Here is an 18,830-nt window from a genome sequence, read left to right on the forward strand (position 1 = left end):
TCTCCATGAACAGCGACGACCTGTACAGATGAGCTCTTGAGCCCTTGGAGCCAGCATCTATGACAACGATGTAGTTATAAGGGTTCGCTTGCCTATCCACAGAGGGGCCTTCCTTTCCAGCCATTGATGATCTTCAACTGTAATACAACCACAGGCTCCTTCCAGGCTCCTTCCAGGCTCCTCTAGGCTCCTCAAGGCTTGTTCTGGTCGAGTGCTGGCCCCTAATTTGCTAGGCGATGTCGCCCAAGGCTCTCCCCAGGCTCGCCGTTACGCACACACTCTACACAGGGCTGCGCAGCCCAGCCTACGCACTTCACTACAAAGCAGCATTCCAAACAGAGAGGCCTCCCTGTGTAATTTACTCGCTATACTAATCCTTGGACGCTTCCGATTCAGCAGTTGTCTCTTTGGACTTGGACTGTGCTGTGTGCTGTGAGTCCTCCGTGGACTTTGGCTCATCAACAGGTTTGAACTCGGTGTCGTACTTCTTGAGCAACGATGCCGTAGTGGTCTTCAGGTCCTCGTTGTTCTCGTAGAGGTCCCGGAGAATCTCGATACACGCCTGCTTCACCGGTGGCCTGAAGAGAATCAGGAATTGGAGGCTCTGGAACCCCAGAGCCGACCGTTGAGGATCTATGCAGAGAGACTTGATCTGGCTGACCAAGTGTGCGTTCAGGAAGGGGAGATCTGATAGTAGACGGATGAAGATCTTTCGATCATTGGACTCCAAAAATGGAATGACAGAGTCCAGCACCTTCTCAGCCCACTTGAGATACGTTGGTGTCTCCACGAGGGCTCTGGAGGTGTCGTCGCTCGAGGAGTTTGTAGTGACTTCGGTGAACCATTCCTCGTTTAACCATTCGATAGCCACGTCAATTCTTTCGTGAATGTTATCGACAAAGTACTGATAGATTGCCTCACGAATCAGGTCACCCAGTTCGTGGTCCTCGGACGCTATACCTCGGGTAGCCAGCCTACTCAACAGCAGTAACCATGAGTTTTTGCCCCATTCGTTGATAGCAACGTCAGCAACCTTAACACTCGTGGCAACTTGTTCATTCTGAACGTTGAAGGAGCTGATACTCTTATGGTTCGCAGGCAGTTTGGACAAGTCGAAGAAATTGTTGATAATGAGCTGTAAATGCCTCTTCTTCTGCTCTTCCGTGAAGGGCTTAGGCTCTGGAAGGACAAAAGTACTCTCCAGGTTGAAATCATCGTTGGCATTCAAGATCCTTTCATTGTCCAAGTCGTCATCCTTCAAGTCCTCATCTTTGACTTCTTGTTTCAACACTGAGCCACCAGCCTTTGTGATTAGATCGGTGTACCGTGCCGACACAATACTCAGCGCAGTAATCAGCTTATTCGTATCCACACTTGCAATTGTAGCAATGGCGATGTTGGCCAGGGTTTCTTGAGGAATTAAAGATGCATCAAAGTCCAACAATGGATTGGTCTCGTCGATCAGTTGATACAAGGACGTGTACGAGTTGTCCTCCACAGTGGTAGCGTCACGAGGAAAGGGGTTCTTTGGATCAACTTTGATCTTTCTACGTGCCTTCTCGCCTGGAAGCTCGGTAAGTATACCTTTCTTCCTCTGCTCGGCCATTCTGGCATCAATACTCGAAACCATTGTCTGAAACGTACCATTTTGCGGTAACTGAGGTGTGATTAGTCCTGCTTTCATGCAATAGTTGAGGGCGTTTTTAATTGCACGTTCAACAAATCTCTTCATCAGTTTAAACTTGATGAACTTATCCTTCGACTGCTGATACTTCGAATCCAGGTCCAACGATGCAATTGCTTGGAACACCTTCGGTATGAACTGTTTACGTCTTTGAATAATACAGACCAACGTCTCGATGATCGCAATGAGAACCTGGGGCACAAGGTACTCTTCTGCTTGTAGATAGCTGGTGATTGTATCCAGCAACTTCTGCGCCTCCACGTCTAGCGCAAGCTTGTTCAGCACAGTGTGATTCGGATGAACTTGGTTTATCGAGATCTCATTAGACGCACTCGTGGCTCTACGCCTTGGATCCGAGCTCTGTAGCGGCGCACTCTGTACAACTATGACTTTGGAGATGAACTTCGTCGACGCCAACCTTGATCCAATGGACTTAAACTTATCCGTGTCGTCATTTGACGGCGTAAGTGGATACGTAGTATCCCAATCCTGTATAATCTTCGTCTTGAGGGCGGTCATATCGTTCCAGATGCTCTGGTTCGAGACCTTCGCCACCAAATCAAACGCCATGTCATATACACACGTGGACGTTAGAACAACGTTCTTATACACATATACATCCTTAACGCTCGAGAGAGTCATCAGCACCGGTAATAGAGACGCAAGAGAGTTCTGCTTCGTACTCCATGGCACCAGCGTGAACTCAGAACTGAACGTATCGACGAAGAACTTGGAGCACCACTGCTGAACCTCCAGATGCGGTGTTGTAGATGCCATGCCACACACAGCCTGTATAACTTGAGGGAAAGTATCCGGCTGTGTCGAAAGCATGCCACGCACCTGGGAGAGCCCCTGTATAACCTCTTCCGCTGACATTGAGAAGCTTGTGATCGATTATAGCCAAGTGTCTCACAACAAAATGTGTTGATGTCTCGTTGTTTTCTCTTGTGGTTTCGATGAGAATGAAGAGCTCGGTATTGTGTTTTCGGTTGTTGTTAGTGCGTGTGCTTTTTTTTAGCCGCTGTGAATGGGACGTGCTGTTATTTACGCAACTTCCCCATTCCAGCGTAATTGTCAGAACAGATAATTAAGTTTGCCTTGTGCATAAAGGCTGCTGAGGGCGTATAACAAAGCTAACGTTTCTACTCGCACTAATTCTCTTCAAGTGTTGATGTTATATACTTAAACTAGCAGTCCCAAGAGTTCCACTGGAGCTCAAAGTTGACGGCACCTTCGCCTTGAGTGACTTCGACTTGTTCTGTACCGGTTGGGACATTGGCGGCGCTGAATTGGGTGCCACCGTTGGCGACCAAGATCTGAGAATCGATATCGAATTCGAATTCGAATGGTGAGGAGACGTCGGATCCACAGTGTAGGGTCTTTGAATCAATGGTACACCATCCAGCTTTGCTCTTCAAGGTGTAGGAGCCTGTGGACAGCTGAGTCAACGTGTAAGTGGCACAGGTACCACTGACGTACCACTTTCCATTTTTGATCAGACAACCGTTCTGTCCTGTAAGCTTGACATAGCCAGTGCTTGATGGTGAAGCCTCTGCTGTGGTGGCAGAGGTGCCGGTCGTTGTGGTGGCTCCAGTAACTGGTGTGACAGTGTTAGAGCTCTTTGGGACGTACTTGATACCGGTGGATGAACAAGACTTTGAAGAGGTCAAGGTGTCAATTGCGACAAAATCCTCACCAAGGAGAGATCCTTGAAGGTGGTAGAAGTACCAGACCTCATCAATAGCGTTATCACTGTTACAACCAATATATGGTTCAGCTCCAGACTTGGACTTCAAGGCACTGATAATCTCATCCTTTGTGTAAGTCTTGTCGTTGGTTGGAACAATACCAGCCTCTGCAAGCCAGTCGTAGGTTGGAAGCTTGCTGTAAAGATTCATGGCAATTCTAAAGTACTGGTACACGTTCTCGTTGTTCTCCCCCAAGTTACCACATGTTGGCTTCAAGGTGGAGTAGCAGGTACCATGCTTGTTGAATTCGTGTTCCCACAAGCTCTCGTCGTCACCTTGATAATCCTTCCAGTAGGTTTGCATCTCTGCCAAAAGTGCCGAATCGTGGGCCTGAATGATGGCTGAGACGTTGCTCACCTCCATGGATTTGTCACAGTACTGCTCATAGGTTCCATCACAGTTATCTGGCCACAATCCGTGGACAGTCCATTTGTCACTTGGACCAGTAGCTGGATCGTAGTCCCAAAACTGGGTTTGAAGAACAGTACCACCAGGGTATTCAAAACAACAGAGATCTTCAACAGTAGTGGTATTAGAGCAGGACAACGGCAAGCTCAATGGACAAGCAATTGAGCTGGACAATGCCATAGGAGCTGCTGCTGCAAGGGCAGTACCTGCAAGAACGGCAGCTGTCGCAAGAGTAGCAACTGGGTATGAAGGCATAGTTGTAAGCTTAAGGAGCTTCACTACATAGATGAAATGTTAGAAGAGGATACGACACACCATTTATATAATTAATTCTTATCGAGTGCTTTTGAGTGGAAGAGGTAAAGATCTTCACGTGGAGATCTGCACTCGGTATGCAACGTCGTTTATTCAGGGAGCAAACACGTTGCCAATGCTGTTTTCGAGGAACAGTCTTTGAATGCAGGGGGGAAAGCGTATTGAGCAATGTTGTGTTATGATTTCAAACCCATTTATCGAGTAATCTACAATTTATATACCACTTTTTGACCCCTACGGTGTACTCTGAGTCTGTCTCGTTGAGAGATTACTGCGAGAGATTGGCCAATTGAGTATTTTCTTTACAGAGTAGCCCCTATATTCAACCAAACCAAGTACTAAAATAGTGCAGAATGTGCTTATTATATTTCATTGAAACGTGAGCAAGTTGATTGAACCCTCGAGTTTGTATGGTGGGTAGACGGTGTAATTCGAACATTTCCCCCCTATGGCCACGTTTCTATCAGTCGGTCGCTTCATGCAACTCTCTCTGATCCTCTTGCATGAATTCGAGGAATAAGAAACTCACCAGATCTCAGTTCGAGTTCTCTAGGCTTGATAATTGGGCCTCGAGGTGTCATTGTTATCACTGCACTGGATATTTGAGTAACACTCCAATCAAGGTATTTCCCTCTACAATGTCATTGCGTAATGTATTGCACAAACCTTTTGAATTTAGAACTTGATTGAAATAATGAAACGTGGGAACTCCCACGCAGGTGTTGTAAATCCTCCAAAATGGCTGCGACTTACATCTCTATGCATAAAAGTATCGTCGGAAAGTGGATAGGAGCCAGAAACAGTTACCCACCATCACCATCTAGGCTTCCATCTCAGTTGGAATTCAACGTTCCCTGGTCCTTTGCTGATGTCCACCTGCTCAAACCTTGTTGGTACTTTATCTGCGCTAAAAGTATCCACTCCATTGGCACTCAAGACCTTTGATTCTTCGTCATAGTCGAATTCGAAAGGTGACTTCACGTCTGCACCACAATGGAACGTGTTGTCTTTTAAAGTGCACAAACCTGCGTTGTTCTTCAGAGTGTATGAGCCCGTGGTTAGCTGTGTGAGTCTGTACGTGGCACACGTTCCACTGACATACCATTTACCACTCTTGATGAGACACCCAGGCTGACCAGAGAGAACAAGGAATCCTGCATTCTTGTCGCCAGTAGGTTGTGGTTGTGGATATGTACGAGTAGGTGATAACGAAGTGGTGATTGACGAACCCTTTGGCATGTATCTGATGCCTGTTGCACCACATCTGGAATTAGTCAACGTATCAATAGGGGTGAAGTTTTCACCCAATAGAGAGCCCTTCAAGTGATGGAAGTACCAGACTTCTTGGAACGCGTTTTTATAATCGCATCTGATATAAGGCTCCGCACCAGATCTCTCTTTCAGCACAGAGAGAATCTCCTCCTTGCTATAGGTCTTTGTTTCCGATGGCACAATACCAGCATCTGCAAGCCAATCATATGTTGGAAGTTGTCTGTAGAGGTTCATGGTGATGTTGAAGTAGTCAAAGACGTTCTTGTTCTTCTCTATGGAGCCACCGTAGCAGGTTGGCTTCAACGTTGTATAGCATGTACCGTGCTTGTTCCATTCATGCTTCCACAGATTTGCATCGTCACCACGGAAATCCTTCCATAAGCCGTACATCTCCTTCAAGAGTGCCGGATCGTGCTCCTCGATAATAGAAGCAATATCGTGAACCTCTAACGACGGGTCGCAGAACTGTTCAAACGAGCCATCGCAGTTATCCGGCCACAGTCCATGCGCAGTCCACTTATCGTCTGGGCCAATCGCAGGGTTGTAGTCCCAGAACTGCGTTTGCAACACAACTCCACCAGGGTACTCAAAGCAACAGAGATCGCCGACAACAGTGTCATTCGAACAACTCCATGGCGTGTCTATGGGACAAGATGGCACATTGCCCCTGGTGGCCACAGAGCTTGTAGCCAGCGCAGAAGTGAGCAGGGCCAGTGGGTCTTGGAATAATGAGCGTAAATAGGTATTCGGAGAGAATGAAACCATCGTGATCTTCGTATACCTTTGGATTGTATCTTACTTGGAAGACGGCACAGGTGGTGAAGAGAGGAAGAACAACGTCTCTTCCTAATTTGTGCCTCTTCCCCTTCTCGAGACATGTTTTGTTGCCCGTACCTAATCTGCTGATAAGGGCTCTAACTGCTTATCTGTCGACGCGTAACCAAAGTAGCATACGCGTAACCAGAGTAGCATACGCGTAACCAGAGTAGCATACGTCATACCGAGAACTCTGTCAGCCAGAACAGCTATCACATACCGAATCGTCGTCGTTGAGAAGGTCCAGTTTGCAACTGAGAGGAGTGCCAGTTTCATTGTAGGAAGCCACGTTACTGCCCTCACTTTCCGGTGATGCGGTTAGAGACCTCAATTGGAACCTTTTGACCGGCAGCTGAGGTCGTGATCTGGAGGGCGAGTATACCCTCTTACTCAACGAGGGTGAGCCCTTGAATTGTCGTTCGTTAGATACCAAGCTCCTGTCAATGGTGAATTTTATCGCTGACGATGCTGCCATTGTTCTGAGATAGTACATCCCTGTCTTGAGTCCCTTTTTCCATCCGTAGAAGTGCATGGAGGTTAGCTTCCCAACAGTGGGACTTCTCATGTAAATGTTCATGGATTGGGATTGGTCGATGAAAGGCGCACGGTCGACCGCGAGGTCAATTACTGTGCGCTGAGGGATCTCCCATACGGTCTTGTACAGCTCTTTCAAAGTCTGTGGAATGATGTCAATGTTCTGGATGGAACCTTCGTCGTCGACAATTCGATTCTTCATATCCTGGTCCCATAACCCAAGCTCGATAAGATCATTCACCAAGTATCTGTTAACCACTTGGAACTCGCCGGAGAGTACCCTTCGAGTGTATATATTCGAAGTTATTGGCTCGAAGCACTCATTGAACCCCAAGATCTGTGAGGTCGATGCTGTAGGCATTGGTCCCACCAATAAAGAGTTCCTTAGTCCATAGCGTTTTATATCATCTTTCATCAAGTCCCAATCGTACATGTTCGAAGGGTTATGATTCCACATATCGAATTGCAAAATCCCCTTTGAAGCTGGTGACCCTTCATAACTCTTATAGGGTCCATACTCTTTAGCGAGCTCTATTGAGGCTTCCAAGGCAGCGTGATATATAGTTTCAAAGATGTTGATATTCAACTTTTTAGCGTCTTCGGACTCAAAGGGCAAACGTAACTCCATGAACAGATCTGCTAAACCTTGCACCCCAATTGCCATTGGTCTATTTTTCAAATTGCTGGTCTTTGCCTCCTCCAAGGGGTACATTCCAACATCAATGACTTTGTTTAAATTCCTCGTAATCACTTTGACAACCTCGTGGAGCTTGCTATAATTCATCCACACAGATTCATCAACTGTCTCAACAAATGACGGCAAAGCCACGGAAGCTAGATTACAAACAGCAATTTCTTCTGCAGAACTATACTGAACAATTTCACAGCATAGGTTTGAAGATTTGATTGTTCCCAAGTTTTTTTGGTTGCTCTTCTTGTTACAAGCGTCCTTATAAAGCATGAATGGCCCACCAGTTTCCACTTGGCTCTCTAAAATGGCGTTCCAGAGCCTCTGTGCTTTGACGGTTTTCATAGCAAGGCCTTCCTCGCTGTACTTCTCATACAACCTCTTGAAGTCATCTCCATACGTCTCATTGAGTCCTCTTGCCTGATCAGGAGAGAAGAGATTCCATTCTTCATTATTTTGCACTTTTTCCATAAACAAATCAGGTATCCACAAGGCATAGAACAGATCTCTTGCTCGCAGTTCCTCCTTCCCATGGTTCTTCCGAAGATCCAGGAACTCAAAGACATCAGCATGCCATGGTTCCAAGTATATTGCAAAGGCCCCTGGCCTCTTATTCCCACCTTGATCCACATACCTGGCTGTATTGTTAAACACTCTCAACATTGGAACTATTCCATTGGAAGTGCCATTTGTACCAGCGATATAGGATCCCTGGGCCCTTATATTTGAGGCGTGTATCCCCAAGCCACCAGCAGCCTTCGAAATGAGTGCACATTTATGTAAGGATTTGTATATCCCATCTATTGAGTCGTCCATTATCCCCAAGAGGAAGCACGAGGACAAGAACGGCATAGGCGTTCCTGAGTTGAACAACGTCGGAGACGCGTGTGTAAATAACCTCTGGGACATCATGTCATAGGTCTGGACAGCAGACTCTATGTCCTTACCATGTATCCCCAAGCTGACACGCATAAACATAAACTGAGGTGTTTCAGCTATCAACGCATCAACCTTCAGGAAATATGACTTTTGCAAAGTCATGATAGCAAAGTAGTTGTAATCGTCATCCCTGGCCTCAACAATAGCCCTATCTATCACCTCAGCGTGTAGTTTCGAGAGACTATACAGCTCTTCCGAGATTAATGGCGAGTGCTTCTTCGTCCTGGGGTTTGTATAGCGATACAACCTTTCACAGTTCTCACTAAACGTCCCCGGTATCTTCGTCCTCGTGTGCTGGAGCGTAAACCTTGCGGCCAGTACAGAGTGGTTCGGGTGTATCGTGTTCATCGTGGCCAACGTCTCCGACGTGAGCTCCACCAGCTGGTCAGTGGTGATGCTATCTGGCACAGCAGAGCATACCCGCTGTGCCACGGCCTCCAAGTCAACGGTGGCGTCCAGCCCATGTGTCAAGCCAGAAAGCCTTTCAACGATGTACGACGGCGTGAGCGCTGTGCTGGAGCCGTCCAGGTCTTCTACCAGGGAACCTGACATGTGTAAGTGTTCTGTAAAGCGAAGAGGGTTCTTTCCGTGGGTACTGCTGCTCAGCGCTGTAGGGCTCTTGTGCCTTCTCTGTCGATGTGATTACGAATTTTGTGTACTCTGTAGGGCGTGGAGATAAAAGAGGCTCCGTTGCGATGAGCTTGAGCTCTGAGTGTGTGCTTCGATAATCAGAGCAATCAGCACCGGTAGTGAAGAAGAGCTGCTTATAAACAGCCACAGGCCAACAGATCTGTGGAAGGCCTGGTGGCTTTGATCTGCCTACAGCATTGCCTACAGCGCTCAAGACCCTTGGACTGATACGTTCGTAGGCGATTCACATCCGCATTCGGTAAATTATGTGCGTCTTGTGTGCTGGCGTGCTGTTTCATCGCCTACGAACGTATCACCATGGTTTCAGGTAACGGTGTCTATAGCTACGGTTTCACACGGACACTGTTGGTGAGAACTATGTAGCAGCTCAGCCAATTGGACAGGGAGGGTGGCGTGGATCTCTCGTCGAAAAGGTGGATTGTGCTTAGGCAGACGTCTGTAGGCAGGCCGCAGCTGGCCCGTAGGCTGGCCCGTAGGCTGGCACACCACTAGCAGCGGTGATTTTCGCGGGGCCTTGGGATTGTCGCCTGGGGGGCAGCTACGGTGTAGCAGCTAATGCCAGTGGCGTTGACTAGTGTGTGTAAGTGAAGGAGCTTCTAAGCTCTCAACAAGGACAGATGCGTGATGTCTACGAAACGCCGGAGAAGTCGATATCTGCCAGCGGCGAGAGTGTACGGAAGAGGAGGCTGGAAGATGGTGGAGTCGACGCGAGGGAAACGACCGGTATGAGACGCCTAGGCGGGACACAGCACAAGAGAATGGACAAGATACTTCCCTCCCCTATAAACACGCTGATCGAAACCGACAATCCACACTTGTCGTCTCGTCTCGACGTTGAAGATGAAAGCACTCCAAGGTTGAATATCAAAGAGCTCAAGAGGAAGGAATCACGCCTCGACTCCGACATACGGAGGCTCCAGTCTAGATTGGAAACGCTTAGAAGGGCAAAGGCGATCCTTCTCAAAGGTGAAACCAGGTCGACTGAGGACCTCATTGTCAAATGGAGAGATATTGCACAGAGGGCCTCGGACCAAGTTCTAGAAGCCGCCGTGGAGAAAGTCAACAAGTCTGGAGGTAAGTGTGAGCTCAAGAGGCTTGAAAGAACGAGGTTGAAAGAGAAGAGCATCAATAGCATCGACTTTGAGTACGATGGACGAATCGCTGGAGTGACCTCCTGTGGTGAATATCAATCTTTAGGAGAAGACGAGCAGCTAAAGATAATAGAAGGGTTGGAGGCTGAGAGGCAAAAGGACTTGCAAACGCTAGAAAGACGCTTAGCAAGTTCTGATGCTGAAGACAGTGATACGGAGGAGTTCACCATGAGAGATCTATACAAACGACTGAAGCTGGATTATAAATTGGTTTTCCCAGACGATCACACAGCTACAGAATAGATTCTCTATGCAAAATTATATTGATTATAGACAATCCGTATATATGAACCCTTCCTAATGCACATATAACGAACCGTTTTAAAATACATCCTCTAACTTCAATCTTGGGGCAATGTTCATTGATAACAACTCCTGGAATAACAGTTTTGCAGCATATGGAATTGTCATCTTAACAACATGCTCTGCAGTTTTACAACTGGTACACCATCCGTTATATCCCATCAAACCACACTTGTCGCAGATGTCAACTTCGAACGCATCAGAGGACAGCATCAATCTCTCCAACAACAGCTGCGAAGCACCATATGCAATAACACAATCTCTCTCCATCTCACCCAGTCTCAAACCACCATCTCTGGATCTACCTTCGGTAGGCTGTCTGGTTAACACAGCCCTTGGACCTCTGGCTCTTGCGTGCATCTTGTCCAGCACCATGTGTTTCAGTTTTTGATAATAGATTGGACCAAAGAAGATGTAAGCCTGGAGACACTCACCAGTGATACCAGAGTACAGCATATCTTTACCAGAGTAGTTGAAGCCGTTATCCACGAGGATCTTGGACATGTCCTCAAGCTTCGAACCTCCAAAACAAGTACCATACTCCAAAGAGCCATTCAAAACACCAGCCTTACCACTAATAAGTTCAATCATCTTACCGACAGTCATACGAGATGGGAAACCGTGAGGATTCATAATGATATCTGGTGAAATACCATCATCGTTGAAAGGTAGATCTTCCTGCTGTACAATAATACCACAGACACCCTTCTGACCGTGACGAGATGAGAACTTATCACCAAGCTCCGGTCTTCTAGTTTGTCTCAACAGCACTTTAATCAAAGCTTGTTCATTGTCAGAAACAGACATCATCACTTGGTCGATGTAACTTGGTTCTGGTGCCTTGTAGAATACTGGAGTCTCTCTATGGGTGCTTTCACTGTGGTTCATCACACTTTCACCTGCGTTTGTCGGAACAGACTTGTTAATGTAGACTTGACCACTCTCCACTCTGCAACCAACTTCACCAAGACCATCTGGACCTAAGGAGGCATGTTGGAAGATAGGCTCATTATTCTCATTCACTCTCATACCTCCGACGATATCCTGTGTATGGTTTGGGTATCTCTTGAGGACTGTGGTGTTCTTACGTAAAACTTGGCAACGTCCAAACCCTCTATCGATGGAAGCCTTGTTCAACACCAGTGCATCTTCAATATCGTAACCTGAGTATGACATAACGGCAACAGTGGCGTTTTGACCAGCAGGTAATTTGTCGTAGTCAATCAATTCAATTGTCTTTGTCTTGACCATTGGCTGCTGTGGATAAACCATCAGGTATAACAATGTATCTATACGCTTGAATTGGTTATAAGCAATAGCACCAATGGCTTGCTTACCCATCGCACATTGATATGTGTTACGTGGAGACTGGTTATGATGTGGATATGGAATCAACCCTGCCACGGCACCCAAAACAGTAAATGGTTCAATCTCCAGGTGTGTGATTTGTTCAGAGAGGTCTTTTTCATAAAGAGCAATGAAACAATCATTCTCTTCATTGACATCAAGGTACTCAACAAGGCCTTGTTTCAGGAAATCGTCAAATTGCATTCTTCCCTGCTTGAGCTTGAGAAGATGGTGAGCTTTGACCTTAGAGGCACCGTTTTCAACAATGATTAAAGGACGACAAATTCTTCCACCATCAGTCGCTATATGAACAGCATTTTGATGAGAGTTTGTATAAATTGAAATAAATTCAGAGATCCTACCAGTACGTCTCAATTTTCTGAACTGGGTGACAAACTTGGATGGGAATCTGGTAGTACCTATTAGCGTACCATTCAAGTAAACACCAAAGTTTGAATGCAACGTTGAACTATCAATCGCTGATATGTTCTCCACACCAATCAGGAAACACAGCTTTTTGATGGGTTCTTCTTCATCATCAGTAGTGATGTGTGTCATTAGGGCCAAGTTCTTCACCAAACCACATGCTTCACCTTCAGGCGTATCGGATGTACAAAGCATACCAAACTGTGAGGGTTGCAGTGCTCTCGGACCAGACACTTTTCTAGACTTCTCGAATTGGGAGGAGATTCTTGTCATCATACCCAACGCTGACACATAACTGAGTCTACTGAGCACATGTGTAACACCGGCTCTTTCCATCTTGAAACGTTTCAGGGACCAATTTCCCGTGGAGATGGCTCTATTCAAACCAGATGTGATATTGTTCGAATGGACATTGATGGACAAAAGCGCATTGAACTCCGTGGCTCTGTTTGGCTTCTTCAGGATCTTATCAATGTTAGCCTTAAAGTCAGAGTTGAACTTCTTGAACAAATCCTCAAATAGCAACGACATCAATTGACCAGCTAATTCCAAACGTTTGTTACCCACGTAATCCCTGTCATCGACCATTTTTGGATTGTCCATGGCCATTATGACTCTTCTGGTCATCATTGCAATGTACAGAGCCTTCTCTTTGAAATCCAGATCCGTTACAGTAAGGTGCGCAATGATTGTAGTTGCAACAGCCTCGATACCCTCTTGCAATGTTGTCAATTTGTGTCTTCTCATGGTCTTCACTTTAGCACCGAGGTACTCCAGAGCCTGTTGCTGGGTGTAAATACCCAACTTAGCGCATTCTTCAAAGTTGATGGCGAACAAGTCCTGGTAAGTGGCATTGTCACCACACACCAATTGCATGATTTCCAAGTCGGATGTGACACCGGCAGCTTTCAAAATGACGACAATCGGCACTTCCTCACCGATAGAGTTATGTTTCAGGTAAATCTTGTCGTTTTTGGTGACGACATAGGTCTTGGACTTTCTCTCGTGCGTAGAAGAAGTCACGGAGGCTTGCACGATTCCCTTCTTTTCATCAGCCTCGACAATGATACGGTTCTTACTCAGCTGTTCTTGAACAAGGATCACCTTTTCTGTACCGTTGACGATGAAATAACCACCTGGGTCCAATGGACACTCATCCAGGCTCGCCATTCTCCCCTCCGATGCGCCATTCAAAGTACACTTATTAGATCTCAACATGATTGGCATCTTTCCAATCTCCAAGTTCTTGTTGCTGTACACCTTTCTGCCTCTTGTGTATTCCACATCAACGTATATCGGAGCACTATACGTCAAGTCTCTCAGACGGCACTCATGAGGCGGCAGAATGGGGTCCATTTCCGTGGCTCCATGTTTATAGCCAACCCTAATGTCCAGGTACTTGAGGTAGAAGTCCGGATCCACATCACTCAACACCTTTTCATTGGCCTTGATGATCTTCTTCAGGTCAACGTCCACAAAGTAGTTGAAAGAGTCCAGATGCTGCTTGACAAGCCCCTTCACCTTCAGGAAAGCAGGCAAAAGGTTCCATTTATCCTCGGCGGTATTGATCTCATCGGTCAATGCCTTCCCCTTATACATAGGCTTCAGGAGCTCGTTGAAGCTCTCATCCGACGCAGCGCTCTTCACGCTGTGCCTCGACGAGCCCTGGCGCACGGAGTCTCTTCTCTTTGGTGGCATTGTAACGGGAAACCTCCACTGGCCTTTCTCCCTGGTTCCGAAACCTTTGCTTCTTGTTCCATGATCGAATCTTCAGAGCCCACCCAGAGAAAATTTTCTGGTGCTGATCGGTTTCCGGTACGCGCCGCATCATCGCCAAAGGGAGCATTCCAGCTTTGACTTCATCACCAAGGAAACATCACCAAGGAAACATCACCAAGGAAGCATCAAGGGCCCTGTTCTCGAGGCAACTTTCGCACTAAAGACGTCGCATCGATGGCCTCAAAGCTCAGTGTTAACCAGTATCTGGAAGGCCTGCCTGAGTCTGTTCAGACCAGGCTGTATCACACGGTATGTGTTGTGGTTGTTGTTCTTTCCCGGCTATCCTTTCTCTCTACGCTGTGTGTACTAACACGTCGGACAAGCCCGCAACATGTCTGTCCATCTTCAGACTGCTTCCCAGCCTGGCCAAGTTCTACGTCACATCTATGATATTCAATGAGAAGCGCGTGCTGGTTCAAGACTTTGACAGCTGGATCAATTCGAACGGTAAGATGGAGAAAGCTGAAGCCATACGGGCCTTAAAGGCGCTACATCTGATTAAAGAGAACAACTCCATTGCGGTGTTGAACCCTGTTTTCAGAACAAGTTTTAGACTGGTGTTGACGGGATCCGAGAGTGAGAACTCGTTTGGGGTTGTGTGTGAGGCTAGCGATACGCATAAAGTTGACGTTGACTTTCTCGACAAGTACGCTGCGAACAAGTGGGAAACGATTCTCCACTTCATGGTGGGCACCGAGTTGGAGGAGATACCGAACCAGGCAGTGCTGACATTACTAAGGCATAGTGGGCTTATGATTGGCAAAACTCCTAATGCCATGAAGATCACCAATGAAGGATTCCAGTTCCTATTGCAAGATGTCAATGCGCAGCTGTGGGCCTTGTTGCTACAATACTTGAGAATGGCTGAAACGTTACAAATGGACCCAGTTGACGTGTTGAACTTCATATTCATGCTAGGTTCGCTTGAATTGGGGAAGGACTATTCGCTGTCAACCTTGAACGAAACCCAGGTAAATATGGTGAGTGATCTTAGAGACTATGGGTTGATATATCAGAGAAAATCCACCTCAAGAAGGTTTTATCCTACAAGATTGGCAACGACGTTGACCTCAGACGCCTCCACACTACGCACAGCATCAGCAGCAATGAATAAAGCCATAGAACGTGCCAAAGATCGCTCCGCATCCAACGTCTCTTTCGAGAACGCAGGAACCATCATCATCGAAACAAACTTCAAGCTTTACGCATATACAAACTCACCATTGCAGATCGCTATTCTTAACTTATTCGTCCATTTGAAGCAAAGATTTGCGAATCTCGTCACTGGTCAGATAACGAGGGAATCGATTAGAAACGCCTTGTTGAACGGTATCACCGCTGAACAGATCATCACATATTTGGAAACGCATGCTCATCCCCAGATGATCAAATCGGCAGAGGAGCAACTCGGTAAGAGACTGGAGACTGGAGAACAAACTAATACCTCTCTAGAGATTCTGCAACCAACGATTAAAGATCAAATCAAACTTTGGCAATTAGAACTGGATAGAATTGTTGCCTTTGAAGGTTCATTATTCACAGATTTCTCATCCCTTGAAGAATACGAAATGTTGAGAAAGTACTCGGAAGAGATTGGTTGTCTTCTTTGGAGTGATAACAACAAGAAGAAGATGTTTGTTACCGAAGAAGGAAAACTACAGGTCATCTCTTATGCAAAGAGACATTTTACGAAAAGGCCATGAAAATGGGTATATCTAAAGCATGGCTGCACGTATAGTGTGTTCGACTTGATCACTTGCCGAATCAAGGTTGTGTGTATCGCATATGAGTTGTTCCGTATTTCGTTTGAGCTACTCCGTGTGTCGTTTAACGTACGTTCTCTTCTTTAGACCATACCAGATCATATATTCTATCCACGGCCAGGGAGGCTGAAACGATTTTCCAACATAAGCTGATACTCTTATACGTAGTTAATGATTGATTGAAGTATAATTGTATCCCAGCTATTCGCAGACTACAAACATAATCAACGGTGTTATAATCTGAAGTTATAGTTATATGGAAAACAAGTTCGTAGTACTGTGGATCAATTTGAATTGTGAAGTATGAATTATTGGTTATAATTTCCTTTCAATAAGGATGATTATGTCGTGATAATGTGATATTGAGGTTTTGGTAACGAATACTTCACACTTTTGAGATAATTTACTGAAATATGAATTTATGGTGTATTTGTACGTAATTAAATTTTTATAAATAAAGTAGACTCAGTTATTTTCTTCAAAAAATTGTAAGATCCATAATTTTAATCATTATATCTTAATCATTAATTTTAATCACTAATAATAAGTTCAATTATTTCAAACAGAGGCATTAAATCGGGGGACTCAGCTTAAATCATTAAATTTGATCCAGACAAGACTGGTTTCGATCTGCAAGGTTTTGTTGCATTTCGAGCTCATTATGCGAAGCTCAGATGGATCGGACATTTTCGATGATATCAATGGAGAATAATCAGAGTCAATGGCGCCGAAGAAGACAAGTTCCCTCAGCAAGATTTAACCACAATGGCTCAGATACTCAGCAAAGAGTCACATGTGATATCTGGTTCATTGTCAAATTAACTTCCTATACAAGTGGACAATGAATAATGCTGTTTGTTATACGATATTCTTGCAGTGTATGACTTTTCAGGTAGTAATCTGTCTTGTCTATTCTGAGAGAAATGGAGAAACGGGGTAATAAAATAGGAACAGAGTCTAGAATCTTAGATACATTGGTTAAAGCTTGTCGTCCATGTTCAGAAAGCTGTTACACACGTTTGGAATAAAAAATACTTGAAGGGTGGAACGATCAAATGACCCAATCATTGTGTGGGAGTCGCTGATGAACATGGCGCAGGAGCAGTGCTCCCTTCTTCTACTCCTATAAATTTGCTTACCTTTAAGTATCATATGATCATCAAGAAATGTTCTACTTATGAAATGAACATTGTGTTTGATTGGATTCCATGAGATGAGATCGATGCAGGTAAATTTCCTTGTGCATATCCATTGTGATTATATAAAACTTCAAAAAAAAAAAATGCGACTTCTGTGGATTGAACACAGGACCTCATGATCTTCAGTCATGCGCTCTCCCGACTGAGCTAAAACCGCATTAGTTGATCGCCTGAAACGCAGAAATTTAACAGCCGTCAAAAGTACTAAGCTATATTATGCCTTTGATACAACAGACAAGTTAGGTGTCAGAGATTATTCATTCCGTTGTTGAGTCATTACAGAAGCCTCTTGGTATCGCTATAGACATGCAACACTCACGCACCGTAAGCATCTGGTGTACGTATTTCATTGGTGCAATATAAGCATTAGAAACAGCTCTCTATGTGAAGTATCCCACCAAGTCCTCAGCTACAACCTGCCGAGTTGGTACATGACATCAAGAATATAACGAGCTGTAGTTACGGTAAACAGAGGAAATAAACAGCGGACAGAGAGATTTTGACGTTAGTTCCTAACTGGAGGAGGGTTCATAGAGGTACTTCTATTATCAGAGAGTTGTCATAACATGCGACGTATAGACCTTCATGACAAATCATCTACATGTAAGAGTATTGCGCATCCAACAGTGTGATAATCGATGCTATATACGTAAAAGAATAAGTTTAAAAGTCAAGCAGTTTATGGGGTAACAGTAGGATCCCAAGTAAGAACTTCGTACGATTCTGGCTTCTCGAGCAGCTTGTTATCTTCATCATCCAAGGTGACTCTGTCCAAGACGGTATAGTTGGTTTTGATTCTCTCGGTATGAACAGTCTTCGCCAATGGAACGAATCCTTGCTCATAACTCCACGCCAACAAAACATCAGCCGTGCTGATACCATGCTTCTCTGCAATTTCCACAAGCTCAGGAGCATCCAACTTCTTACCTTGAGTCAGAGGGGAGTATGCCTCTAGCAAAAAGCCATACTTCTTTCCAGCCTCTTGGAGGTCTTTACGTGGCAACCAAGGATGCAATTCCAATTGGTTAACGACCGGCTTGATTTTAAACTTGTCCCAGGCGAAAAGTTCCTCAACATGACGAACACCATAATTAGAGATACCAATAGATTTGGTGTAGCCCTTTTCAACAGCATCTTGAAGTGCTTCATACACTGCAAGTCTTGTACTCTTATCTGGAAGTGGTGCATGAACCAAGAAGAGATCGATGTACCCAATGGAATCCTTGATCTTGTTGTAGGAATCTTCAATATCGGAAACGAATTCGTCATAGGTACGGGGATCACGACTGAAAACCTTTGTTGTGAAGAAGATGTCCTCCCTCTTAACATCTGGATAATCTTTCAAAAAGTTAGCAATACCTTGAGCCGCCTCGGCTTCGTTGTTGTAGGCTCTTGCACTGTCAATGTGTCTGTAGCCAACTTGCAATGCCTCATATGTAAGCTTTCTTGTTTGTTCTGGTGGTGTTTGGTAAAGACCAAACCCACTAACTGGAATTGTTTTACCGTTGTTCAATGGGAGACGTGTATCCTTAGTAAGAGCCATTGTTGTACTTGTATTTGTCAGGAGTTGTATTCTTGTTTGAACTATGTAGCATTTCTCCCGGCTTTATATAGCCCTCGCAGGAACATCGCTAGCCTTGCCTAATATGGGAAACATTGCATATTGCCACTATGGCCGAATGTTCGGGTTCTCAGAGTACTAATTAGCCACTAATGTAGCAAAATAAGCCAATTATACAGTGATGAGAAAAAGATGAAGCATGTGCATGGCTGTGTGTATACAATTGAATCACAGGCTCTTCAATGG

At 45.3% G+C, this 18,830-nt stretch overlaps 8 protein-coding genes and 1 non-coding gene across 9 annotated transcripts; 2 read left to right on the forward strand and 7 right to left on the reverse strand.

The window, feature by feature from the left end:
• Positions 1 to 341: 341 nt before the first annotated feature.
• On the reverse strand, positions 342 to 2,563 carry PTA1 (RNA-processing protein PTA1; the record flags this gene model as incomplete). Its single annotated transcript, XM_020214678.1, has 1 exon — positions 342 to 2,563. The coding sequence occupies one exon, from the start codon at positions 2,558 to 2,560 to the stop codon at positions 371 to 373; it is 2,190 nt and encodes a 729-aa protein (XP_020071223.1). The 3' UTR covers positions 342 to 370.
• A 288-nt stretch (positions 2,564 to 2,851) lies between these two features.
• Positions 2,852 to 4,020, reverse strand: CYBJADRAFT_149172 (T2 family ribonuclease; the record flags this gene model as incomplete). The annotated part of the gene is made up of 2 exons (XM_020213309.1): positions 2,852 to 3,234; positions 3,283 to 4,020. 2 exons carry the CDS (start codon positions 4,018 to 4,020, stop codon positions 2,872 to 2,874), a joined length of 1,101 nt encoding a protein of 366 aa, XP_020071224.1. The 3' UTR covers positions 2,852 to 2,871.
• A 948-nt stretch (positions 4,021 to 4,968) lies between these two features.
• CYBJADRAFT_126042 (T2 family ribonuclease) lies at positions 4,969 to 6,192 on the reverse strand (the record flags this gene model as incomplete). The annotated part of the gene is made up of 1 exon (XM_020212625.1): positions 4,969 to 6,192. The coding sequence occupies one exon, from the start codon at positions 6,190 to 6,192 to the stop codon at positions 4,969 to 4,971; it is 1,224 nt and encodes a 407-aa protein (XP_020071225.1).
• Positions 6,193 to 6,280: 88 nt separating this feature from the next.
• On the reverse strand, positions 6,281 to 9,232 carry CYBJADRAFT_166903 (ribonucleoside-diphosphate reductase large chain). The gene has a single exon (XM_020214679.1). It carries the CDS (start codon positions 8,954 to 8,956, stop codon positions 6,440 to 6,442), a length of 2,517 nt encoding a protein of 838 aa, XP_020071226.1. The 5' UTR covers positions 8,957 to 9,232; the 3' UTR covers positions 6,281 to 6,439.
• Positions 9,233 to 9,422: 190 nt separating this feature from the next.
• MEI5 (Mei5p) lies at positions 9,423 to 10,449 on the forward strand (the record flags this gene model as incomplete). Its single annotated transcript, XM_020217338.1, has 1 exon — positions 9,423 to 10,449. Exon 1 carries the CDS (start codon positions 9,673 to 9,675, stop codon positions 10,447 to 10,449), a length of 777 nt encoding a protein of 258 aa, XP_020071227.1. The 5' UTR covers positions 9,423 to 9,672.
• Positions 10,450 to 10,453: 4 nt separating this feature from the next.
• RET1 (DNA-directed RNA polymerase III core subunit RET1) lies at positions 10,454 to 14,001 on the reverse strand. Its single transcript, XM_020214680.1, has one exon. The coding sequence runs from the start codon at positions 13,978 to 13,980 to the stop codon at positions 10,528 to 10,530; it is 3,453 nt and encodes a 1,150-aa protein (XP_020071228.1). The 5' UTR covers positions 13,981 to 14,001; the 3' UTR covers positions 10,454 to 10,527.
• A 251-nt stretch (positions 14,002 to 14,252) lies between these two features.
• Positions 14,253 to 16,208, forward strand: TFB2 (TFIIH/NER complex subunit TFB2). The gene has a single exon (XM_020214681.1). It carries the CDS (start codon positions 14,313 to 14,315, stop codon positions 15,762 to 15,764), a length of 1,452 nt encoding a protein of 483 aa, XP_020071229.1. The 5' UTR covers positions 14,253 to 14,312; the 3' UTR covers positions 15,765 to 16,208.
• Positions 16,209 to 17,107: 899 nt separating this feature from the next.
• On the reverse strand, positions 17,108 to 17,180 carry CYBJADRAFT_t76. The gene has a single exon. It is a non-coding gene; the product is annotated as a tRNA-Phe (tRNA).
• Positions 17,181 to 17,633: 453 nt separating this feature from the next.
• On the reverse strand, positions 17,634 to 18,732 carry CYBJADRAFT_166906 (aldo/keto reductase family protein). Its single transcript, XM_020214682.1, has one exon. It carries the CDS (start codon positions 18,564 to 18,566, stop codon positions 17,703 to 17,705), a length of 864 nt encoding a protein of 287 aa, XP_020071230.1. The 5' UTR covers positions 18,567 to 18,732; the 3' UTR covers positions 17,634 to 17,702.
• Positions 18,733 to 18,830: the final 98 nt, after the last annotated feature.

The sequence above is a fragment of the Cyberlindnera jadinii genome, assembly GCF_001661405.1.
Source record: "Cyberlindnera jadinii NRRL Y-1542 unplaced genomic scaffold CYBJAscaffold_4, whole genome shotgun sequence".
Classification (NCBI taxonomy): domain Eukaryota; kingdom Fungi; phylum Ascomycota; class Saccharomycetes; order Phaffomycetales; family Wickerhamomycetaceae; genus Williopsis; species Williopsis jadinii.